The sequence below is a fragment of the Rosa rugosa genome, chromosome 1, assembly GCF_958449725.1.
Source record: "Rosa rugosa chromosome 1, drRosRugo1.1, whole genome shotgun sequence".
Lineage (NCBI taxonomy): Eukaryota > Viridiplantae > Streptophyta > Magnoliopsida > Rosales > Rosaceae > Rosa > Rosa rugosa.
In genome coordinates, this window is record NC_084820.1 from 59,212,993 (window position 1) to 59,223,751 (window position 10,759).

The window sequence follows — 10,759 nt, forward strand, 5'->3', positions numbered from 1 at the left end:
CTTTTCAATTTGCTCTTGTTGTTAGCCTCTTAACCAATTAAAAGCAATTCGGCACAAAACTCATTCAAATAAAATAGTTAGAATCTCATGGTGCAATCAGTGGCGGAACCAAGATACAAAAGTGGGTGGGCTAATCTAAGGTTGCTTATAAGATTTTTTTTTTTTTGGTCAATAATGTTTCTAAAAATTTTAAGACACTAAGAATTAAACAAGGAATTTACAAAAATTCTATAAAGAAACACTTATAGAAAATTTACAAAACAATGAAAGAAAATAGTAACTAAGAAGAAGGAAGGGAGAAAAAAAAATAGGGGAAAGAACAATAGAAACAAGAGAGGAAAATATTGTAACTTTGTAAGCAAAGAAGAAATGGAGAAGAAAATATGGGTGAGAAAAAAAAAACTAGAAAAAGCGGCAGAAAACACTTGCTGTGGGGGATCAAACTTGTCATAGAAAGGTTAAGTATACAACAACTTAGCCAACTAAACCAACTACAGCTCCATGCAGAGGGAAGCACATATACTATATAAAACATATAATAAATTTGGGTTGGGCTATAGCCCAAACAACCTACAACGTGGTTCCGCCACTGGGTGCAACTGTTCAACTGAAATATAACAAATCATATGTCTATAATGGAAAATATATCTCCTAAGTTCTTCACTTGCTTATTGAATCTTTAGGCATCCGACTCAAGAATGTTGACTATCCGCAGTGCTACATAGATTATAGAGAGTATGTGAAAATAATCAAAATATAAACAACTAGTCTCTCATGGAAAATTCTACAGTATTATTATAGATTAGTCATTGTTTACGATATATCTCACATAATAAGCTTATCCAACGACTCTCAGTCACCAAAATTCAATAAATCCATACCACTATAGAACACAATGTCCTCAACATCCTTCATGTCTTTTGGGTTTTCTTTGTTCTCTTTCTTGAAGTAATTTGCTACAATTATTTTGCAGTCATGTTTATAACCTTTTTTTATTTTATTTTTTTGGTCAGATGGTTAAACCCTTTTCTAAAACCCTCCAAATCAAAGCCCTCTCCTTTCACTCTCTCAGTCTCTCCAAACCAAAACTATTCGATTCGTGATCAAACCATCAACAATGATCGATTAAACCATCAACAATGACCGCCTATCTCACTCTCCGCCGCCGCTCTCTCACGCACCTCACGCGCCACTTCTCCACCAAAACCAAAATCCCCACTCTCTATTCCCCCACCGCCACCCAAAACGACGCGGGACCCACCACAGCCCTCCAACTCCTCTCATGGGGCCGAGGCGCCTCCGGCCAACTCGGCGGCGGCATCGAAGAAATCCGGCTCTACCCATCTCCGGTGGCCAACCTCGCCGTCCCCTCCTCCTCCTTCACCCTCTCACCTACTCCAGGCAAAATCCAAACACCCAAAGACGGTAATGGCGTTTTGGAGGTGGGCATTTCTTGTGGGTTGTTTCACTCTTCGCTATTGGTGGACGGCAAGGTTTGGATTTGGGGTAAAGGCGATGGGGGTCGCCTCGGTTTTGGGCATGAAAACTCTGCGTTTCTGCCCACATTGAATCCCTATTTGGAGTCGATACGGTGCGTTTCGCTTGGTGGGTTGCATTCTGTTTCCCTCACCTCTCTCGGCGACGTCTATACTTGGTCAGTACAATAGTAAAGACTTCACATTTCTAGCATTTCATCAATTGCATTCTCTTGATTGTGGAAAAGTGTGTTGCTTTTATCATTATCACATTGGCTTCATGGTTTGCATTTATAGAAAATATGACTGCATAGCAGAAAAGATGGTTGAGTAGGTCTCAAGTTTGAATCTTTAGTGACTTCTGATGTCAGATTCTTGTAAAGTTTGCATCTTGTCAAGAATACTAGTTTCTAGTCTCAAACTGTAGGAAATAACAAGTGTCATTTGCTATTTGCGAGGAAATGATCAGATTACATGTACATGTTATCTGTTGGAGGCTAATTTGCTATTGACTCTCAAAGCGGCATGAATGCGACCGCTGGTTAACACCATTACCTCGATTATTATATTGTTCCAATATCTTCTGCAAGTTGAAGTGCATTGAGCATGGTGCTTTATCAAATCATGCTTTTGGTTGGATGACGTAATTGTTGTCATTGAACATGAAGCTTGCAGGGGTTATGGTGGTTTTGGTGCACTGGGACATTCTATCTATACCAGAGAATTGTTTCCTAGATTGGTTGAAGGTTCATGGAGTGGGAGAATACAACATGTTTCAACTAGTGGGACGCATACTGCTGCCATCACAGAATCAGGTTTGATATTGTTATCTATTGTTGGAGTAATTTTTGCACTGGCTGGATGTATCATACTAATGGACTCGAACAGTGGATAAAAACTTAAATATTTGTGGTTGAAGGGGTAGCATATAACATGCTTTTCTACTTTCTCACTTTCTTTTTGTGTGGCTTTGTGCATGTATAGTGGTTTCCATTTGGAGGATTTAATAGAATTTACGTGTCTATTAACTTTTCATTATGTAACTGGCTATTACTTATTCTATGTAGGAGAACTTTATACTTGGGGTCGAGATGAAGGGGATGGTAGATTGGGCCTTGGTCCTAATCGCGGCCCAAATGAGGGTGGTGGACTTAGCATTCCCTCCAAAGTGAAAGCATTACCTATGCCTGTGGCTGCTGTTTCTTGCGGAGGGTTTTTCACTATGGTACTAACTGAGAATGGGGAACTTTGGAATTGGGGAGGTAAGGTGCTACTTTTATGTGTATTTTTGTTTGCTCCCATGCCCTCTTTCTCATGCAAGTCTATTCATTTTATTTTATGGGGAACCTAGTGAAAGAAAATATTGAAAAGAGGGATCTTATGCCCTTATAATCATGGATTTCCTAAATCATAATATGCTGTAACTTCAGAACATAATGCCTAGGCCTAGTAACTTGGTGAGTGTATAAAGTCACTGGACAAAATAGGGGTGTTGTTATCAAACCTTCTCCAACATTCTTGAGTCTTTAGTCATTAGTTTGTGGAAATGAATTTAGGCTTGCAGACTAATTCGATAGGAGCATAATGGAATCGAAACGTGGATTTTGTATGTTTTACCTATGTAAGCCATTGGAAGTCTATAAAGGGTGGTTTCGCTGGTGCTTTTCATTAAGGGGCTTTAATTAATTTGTTCTCGTGGTTATTGCCATTTTTGAGACTTCAATCTTTATCTGCTTCATTTTTTGTGAAGCTACTGCCATATTTATATCATTTTTTTGGTGTTTTTGCAGCAAACTCTAACTTTGAGCTTGGAAGGGGTGATAGGGTTGGTGGCTGGCAACCAAAACCTGTACCTAGTCTTGTAGGCGTTCGTATCATTCAGGTAGCAAGCGGTGGATATCATTCTATTGCATTAACTGGTAAAGTAACAGCTGTGTTGTGATTGAAGTGGCGACAATTTTATGGTCTCTATTTCTTGAAAGTTTAAGTCTTATTTTTGGTCCTGTTTTCTTGATGTTTATTATTTCAGATGAAGGTAAAGTACTTTCTTGGGGCCATGGTGGACATGGTCAGTTGGGCAACTCTTCTGTCCAAAATCAAAAAACACCTACAGTTGTGAAGGCTCTAACTGACGAGCGTGTCATCTATATAGCTTGTGGAGGTTCATCTTCAGCGGCTATAACTGGTAAGATGATGCCTGTCTTCTTTGGGACTGTGATTTATTAGATGTTTTAGTGCACTCAAATTGGTAGACGTATTGCATTTAATCTTACATTCCCTCAGAGTGTTTACAATGAGATACAGTACTACAGTAGATGGCATTAGTAGATTTGTATTTTCATTAACCATCCAATAGGGATTTGTAATTAGTCATGCACTTTTATTTAGTTTGGTATTTGTTGATGGTTTAGGGACTGGACTGAAAAGGAGGTCTGAGTGTGAACATGCTATTTCTTAGTTGCATAGTTGCTAATTCAGAACATGGTTAGGCAGATATTGGTTCAAAGTAGTAAACTTGATAGTTTCATACTTTTCTGATTTTAGACTCATTGAGTCTTCTTTGTTTCGTAATAGATACAGGGAAGTTGTATATGTGGGGATACACCAAAGATTCTCAGTTAGGAGTTCCTGGGCTGCCAGAGATACAATCAAGCCCTGTTGAAGTCAAATTTCTTATGGAGGATGATGGATTCGGACCCCACAATGTTCTTTCAATTGCAGTTGGTGCATCTCATGCTATGTGTTTGGTTTCAAGGTCAGGTTCACAAAGATTATTCGCACCGTGATGATTTTGTTTTTTCTTTTTCTTTAAAAAAAATAAAAATTAATGTATATAGATCCCATAACAGGGGTGAATCATCCAAGTGAGCTGCAATGGAGGAGAAAATGAATTTGTCTATGATTGAGAGGTTAAACTGATACAAGATTAGAATGAGAGAAAGATGAGGACTGCTAGTCAATTGAGATTCCAAGACCATGAAATAATAGTATACAGGATATAAATTTTGAATACTTGATTGCAAGAAGTTGCTTTGCCTTCTCACTCTGGCACATCAATGTTCCCTACAGAACTTGTTCACAATCAAACCCCTCCAAATGCTATGCCTCAGAGCCTGTTGCAAGATCTGATGACATTTGACAGAACACAATTATTGTACCCATGAGAGTTTTCCAATTTTTTTTTGTTTTTTGTTTTTTTTTTTTGTTTTTGTTAAATTATTGTAGAGGTGGTAGATATCCTATTTTGTATTATTCCTGTAATGCCCTATTGATCTTCCCTCGTTGTTGTCCTAGTTACTTGAACCAGTCTCAGACTTTTGCCCAAACTTTACTACAATTTTTGTTCAAAGTTTCCACTGAGGCTGTTCAGATGAATAATCTATACTGAATAATCTGCAGTGGAGATCAATAATGAATAATCTATACTTGCTGCAGTGCAGATCAATAGAGTATTTCTGACTGAAGTATATTGTCTTCTATATTTCTCATGATATCTTTACCATTATGTTATCTCCTCCTTGGAGTTTTTGTGGTTGGCATCAATGATTCAATGGTATGCTGCTTTAATAGGAACTTCTACCAAGAATTTTCGTGCTGTGATTTACTGATTTTCACTGTTTTTTTAGCTATGGAGAAATTTTTCTTTTCCCTCACTTTTACCTACCGATATGGACTGAGCTTGCTTTCTTTAGCTACCATCTGCTGATGTGATGAGGCTTCAGGTATTGTAACTTCCATGGCAGAAAACACATCATTGTCGTCCTTGGGTACACCGCTAAGACTGTGAACCTGGTTTCTGCAGCACACACTTATGTTGGTCCGCTCTTCACTGTAAAAACTGCATTCCTATCTTTTTTGGTGGAACCTCTCCATTACCATGTGTTTTAAACCATCTGATAAGAAAACAAAGAATACGAACGTTGGGGTTGTTCACCCACCTGTGAGGCTGTGACCTAAGTAGGGTATAAAACTATAAACATCAATTGCTTGTGGAATAGGTTTTCTTGGTTCTGGGGATAGAGTTAAGGAGATGAAGAGATATAAACGTGATTGTGGACCACGTGACGGCAGCCCCTCCCTCCTGTAAGTCTGTGATGATCGTTTGGTGGCGTGACAAACTTCAATTATTCTCTCTCCCAGTTCGGCTACATCTTATTCACATCTCTCACGACAAACATTTATGAACCATGGCCCCCATTAATACTTCCCCTTCCCTTGCATGATTTCAAATCACAAGGGAAAGTTACTACTTGATCATCATAGAACATCTCTAGTGCTCTAGTCACTATAGTCTGTCACATCATAAGAAGTACATCGGTTGATTTTCCTTCGACAGTACGAGTGATTTCGAGTTTGAATCCCTTGACTTAATCTTAAGTTTCATCGGTAGTCTAACGTCCAATTTAGCTACTGTTCAATTAATCCAAATACTCTTGGAAGGTTTCACTTTGCATACTTCATGGCCTGCTTGCAATCTCCGGCTTAAAAGCTTGCTTTAAAGTGGTTTCAATGAACATACTCTGTTAAGCATCTTGCTGGTTTCAACCTTTGAAGTGTCATCGCTAAGTAGGTAATTATACGCGAAATTAGTACATTAGATCATGGGTTATACTGTCCAATATGATTTTGAAATGGAATCCAAACAATTTTATTAGGAAGGAAAAAATAAAAAAAAAGCCTAGCAATATAAGATACTTTCTTTACAATTGCTTATGGACACAAACAAATACAAGATATAAAGTGGTTGGATAAATGATTATGTTATGTTGTACAAACTTTCTTAATATATTGTAGCAGCTCATGCTCATTAAATAAGTTTCCGAATATGTATGACCAATTCCCCATATTAGTATACTAATGTAGCTAGCCGTAATTAAACACCGTACACTGCGACGCCGGCCGGGACAGCTCGGTGCCTGCGCTGGTCGGGCAAGCCGCCAGTCCCACCGGCGGCACCATGCAGTTGTAACTCAAGCACAACGACACCGTGTCCGGCAATACCCACCCTGGCTGCACCGGAAACCCGGATAGGTAATTGTGTTGCAAGTACAATGTTCTGGTGGTGCCCACGTCCACGCTCTTAACGTACTCCCTCGGAACCTTCCTGATCAGACGGTTGTTATTCAAATACAGGCTCTCCACGCTTGCCAAAATCGGCGACAGCTCTCCCGTGAGCGAGTTGTGGCTCAAGTCCACGATCGATCCCTCGCCGTACGATGGCTGATCCTCCGGGACCACCGAAGGGACCCACCCGGAGAGATTGTTCCGTTGCAGCAGTAGCGAAGGGAGTGAAGTACGGAACAGCGACGCCGGGAGGGCCCCGCTGAAACGGTTCATGCTGAGGTCGAGGTGCACCAAGTCGGAGATCGAGTCGAAGAAGCCGGAGATGGGCCCCGCTAGGTCGTTCTCGGCGAGGGAGACGTAGCGGAGAGTGGAAGGGAGCGGTTGCGGGAGGTGGCCGGTGAGTCTGTTGCGACTGAAGTCAAGATGGAGGAGTTGGGATAGGACGGAGGGAATGTCGCCGGAAATGTCGTTGGAGGAGAGAATGAGAACCTTGAGCATTGGGAGGCGGGTGAGACCCGGCGGGACTGAGCCGGTGAGGTGGTTGTAGCTGAGATCGAGAGTGTGGAGTTTGGTGAGGAGAGAGAGCGTGGAGGGAATCTGACCGGTGAGGCGGTTGTTGGTCAGGGAAATAACTCGGAGGTTGACGAGCCGGCCGAGCTGGGTTGGTATCGGACCGGTGACGATTCCAGGGTAGAGAATGAGCTGAGTCAACTCGGCGAGGTCGGAGACTGCGGGAGGGAGGGAGCCGGCGAGGCCGGTGCCGAGTGTGAGAGTGGTGACACGGCCGAGGGAGGAGCATGTAATGCCGGAGAATGAGGAGCAGGGATCTGATGATGCGAAGTCCCACGTGGAGAAGAAGCCGGCGCGTGAGCGGCGGGAGGGGACGTCGGTGAGAGAGTTCTTGATGGAAACAAGGGCGCGGAGATCGAGGGCGTCGAGCTTCTGTTGCAGCGAAGGAAGAGAGAGATTGAGGAGAAGTAGAAAAAGGAGTAGAAGCAGTGCATGAGGATTCTTTTCCATTAGTACAGACACACTGAGCTTATTTCAGTGAGAGCTGAGGAGGAAGAAGAAGAAGAAGACGAAGACGAAGAGAGGTATATTACTATATTTCATATGATGACGATGTAACCGTTGGGTTTCGTCACAGTGTATTTATTTGGGTCGACGAGTGGTATTAATTTATTGGCATTGGCTTATATAGATTTGGAAGTAGCGTCGGTTAGGGCTCAAGTTATGAGTAGCTTGAAATGAGTATATACTATATAGTAGGGGGTCCAGTCAGAGGGGATTAATTTGGCAAATTTTGACGGTACGTTAAGCATATATTTTTGGAGCTCCATGATTATGAGCTTTTAGTGTTAGGAGGGTGAGGGTGGTTAAAGCCTCACTGGTTAGATGATGATACTTAATTGGCCTGGATCATACTGCTTTCTGGTGATCGATCGATCAATGGTGGGTTATCAACTTTATTTTTGCTTTATTAAACGTGCTTGCAATTAACTGATGATGATTATGGAACCATGGATATAGTAGAGACTAAATGTCAGGAAAAAGTTCACCAACCTTGCATGCTTGGTTGTAAGTTATGGTTTAATATACACCTTGCTCTTTCATGATGGAATTATGGTTCATGATGAGTATAGAACTTGTACTTTTTGTATATGATTATGGGAAAAATTCACCAACGGTGTCTGGACACTTAGGGGACTTTCAGAATGATACCTGAACTTACAAAGTTATCAATGTGATACTTGGACTCATTTTTTCGTATCAATGTGATACCTATGACCAATTTCCGTCACGGAGCCGTTACAGAAATTGGCCGTAGGTATCACATTGATACGAAAAAATGAGTCCAGGTATCACATTGATAACTTTGTAAGTTCAGGTATCATTCTGAAAGTCCCCTAAGTGTCCAGACACTGTTGGTGAATTTTTCCCTATGATTATTGAGGAAGGTAGTCGATTATCTTCTATTACTTTGAGTTGTTTTATTTCTCACTGTTGAATTTAAATCTATGGTTGGTTGAGCATATACTTAATTTTCTTGTATAATTAATGAGTAGGTGAGCAACACTGTTAATAAATTCTTATATAAAAACACCCGTTAATAAATAAGTATTTTACTCTTATCTGAAACTCTTAATTCAAGTGTTTGCTGAAATTACTTTTTCATATTATTTTTTTCCAAATTATTACATAAGATTTTAGCAGCATCAAAAGTCAATCCTACATCATTTGGCATGTTTATCAATATGCTCGGGAACATCCGTCTAGGTATGGATCTTGCAGTGGCAAACACTTTGGCGTTGCCTTGGCAATTTGTCACGGATCACTAAATTGGTAGGGAGTCCTAGTATATTTAGACAAAAGCAATTAGCCGAGTAGTATTGTAGCACATATTGTAATTACTCAATAAACTGAAGTTACGGTTTCCTCTCATTTTGAGGGTTAGTCCCTTCTCTCTCTCGGTGTGGGGAAAGTTAGGGTTTTCTTTTGCGTCTGTCTTCTTCAGCGCAAAAGTCACAGTTGGTTAACGAGTCGGCGGTGAGGGAGAGTCTTCCTCAACGAATGTTAGTATCTTTGCAACAGTTGAGGGAGTGGTGGAATTTTTCTACTGATCTGCTGTGTACGATGGACGAGGAGTTAGGGAGTTTGGTACGAAAGTTGACCCTGACAGATGAGGAGGCGCAAGAGGTGATCTTACCGGATGATCATGGCAAGTGGAAACCCAGAAGGTTTCTCATTGTGGGTAGGCTGTTGACGAAGAAGCCGTATAGGACAGAATCGCTGATTGGGACGATGAAGGCTCTTTGGACACCAAAGCAGAGTCTAGGAGATAAACAGCGTGTTACTGCTTGTGCGCTGGAGGGGAGTGACCGGATTGTTTTTTCGTTCTCTCATGAATATGACAGGAATCGGGTTTTAAGAGGAAGTCCGTGGCATTTTGATAAGGCGCTGTTTGCAGTTGCTGCGACGGATGGAACGGAGGATCTGTTACGGGTCCCTTTGAACTGGCAATTCTTTTGGATCCGGGCTTGGGGTGTCCCTCCACTGTACATGGAGGAGGAGACGGGCGTCAGAATTGGAAATTCGGTGGGCAGGTTTGCAAGGATGGGCGAGGCCACTCATGGTTTGTTCCTGGGAACTTATTTGAAGGTGCGTGTGATGCTTGATGTTTCCAAACCGCTCAGACGGGTGGCATCGGTCCGGCTTCCTAGGCAAGAGAAGGGGTCTCATTTTGAGATTGACTACATCAAGCTGCCAACCTTTTGTTACTACTGTGGTATGCTTTCTCATGATTCAAACAGGTGTGAGGCGCATGCTCAAGGACTAATACAGGAGGTTCAGTTCGACTCCCTGCTGTGTGCGGAGAAGAGGGATCGGTGGTTGGCGGAGAAGCGGGAAGAGAAGCTGGACGATCCGGGGGAGTCGAGGTGGACTGGATGCCGCTACGGCCTCATTGAGAAAGCTAAAGGTGGGTGGTGCATGCAGGTCCCAGAGTTTCCTACCTCTGGTATGGTGCGGCCAAGGGCTGAATGGGAGGAGGATGATCACCCTCTGCTTGGGGCTGATTCGATGGAGGTGGACCTCTTCGTAGGACCGGAAGGGGGTACCCAGAAACGGCGGCGCTTAGAGGTTAGTACGCGGGCGGCGGAGGAAACGGTGGCGGAGGATAGCAATCTACGGGATGTCCCCATTACTGCATGTCCAGATCTTTCGCATGCATTAATGGTGATTGGTAATAATTTTGGAACAAACATTATTGGCGAGGAGGGTGCGGTAAAGGGGGGGGAGACGAATGCTGATTTGCCGGATCTAAATTCGAAGTCCCAACTGGTGGCGGGAAATCAGACAGAAAGAGGGGAGTTAATTCCTCCTTTAATTTCAAAGGGTGGGTCGGAGCCTGGGTTAAGTGAGGTGGGCTCGTTTGGGCCTCAACGTGGGCTAGGTCTGGAGATGGATGGGGAGAATGTAGTTGGTGGGCCTGCTACAAAAAGCATCGTGCATGGGGGTCAAATGGAGGCTGATTTGGCCCCTAGTGGTCCTAAGCCTACTGGGAATAGTTTTGTCAAGAAGATAACCAAAGGAAAGATAGGGTTCGCTGTGGGTGGGAGGAAGAGGAAAGATCAGTTAGGGAGGGGAGACGTGAAGAAGGAAACATTGAGCTCTGGGTGTGCTGATAAACGCTCCACCGTGATGGGTCCGGTTTTGGCCCA

General features: G+C 42.5%; 2 protein-coding genes across 3 annotated transcripts; one reads left to right on the plus strand and one right to left on the minus strand.

Moving 5' to 3' along the window:
• The first annotated feature begins 991 nt into the window (after positions 1-991).
• Positions 992-4,905, plus strand: LOC133743138 (RCC1 domain-containing protein RUG3, mitochondrial). 2 transcript variants are annotated; one of them, XM_062170957.1, is made up of 7 exons: positions 992-1,654; positions 2,151-2,290; positions 2,543-2,737; positions 3,266-3,394; positions 3,505-3,660; positions 4,050-4,230; positions 4,313-4,905. In XM_062170957.1, exons 1-7 carry the CDS (start codon positions 1,140-1,142, stop codon positions 4,341-4,343), a joined length of 1,347 nt encoding a protein of 448 aa, XP_062026941.1. In that variant the 5' UTR covers positions 992-1,139; the 3' UTR covers positions 4,344-4,905. The 2 variants fall into 2 exon arrangements, with proteins under 2 accessions (XP_062026941.1, XP_062026949.1); XM_062170965.1 differs by having other exon boundaries at positions 994-1,654; positions 4,325-4,902.
• Positions 4,906-6,201: 1,296 nt separating this feature from the next.
• LOC133743150 (LRR receptor-like serine/threonine-protein kinase ERL1) lies at positions 6,202-7,788 on the minus strand. Its single transcript, XM_062170975.1, has one exon. It carries the CDS (start codon positions 7,557-7,559, stop codon positions 6,339-6,341), a length of 1,221 nt encoding a protein of 406 aa, XP_062026959.1. The 5' UTR covers positions 7,560-7,788; the 3' UTR covers positions 6,202-6,338.
• Positions 7,789-10,759: the final 2,971 nt, after the last annotated feature.

Coding starts and splice junctions, on each gene's coding strand:
- LOC133743138 (XM_062170957.1), top strand. CDS start 1,140: ATGACCGCCTATCTCACTCTCCGCCGCCGCTCTCTCACGCACCTCACG. Junction 1,655..2,150: donor CTCGGCGACGTCTATACTTG/GTCAGTACAATA, acceptor TGAAGCTTGCAG/GGGTTATGGTGGTTTTGGTG. Junction 2,291..2,542: donor TGCTGCCATCACAGAATCAG/GTTTGATATTGT, acceptor TATTCTATGTAG/GAGAACTTTATACTTGGGGT.
- LOC133743150 (XM_062170975.1), bottom strand. CDS start 7,559: ATGGAAAAGAATCCTCATGCACTGCTTCTACTCCTTTTTCTACTTCTC.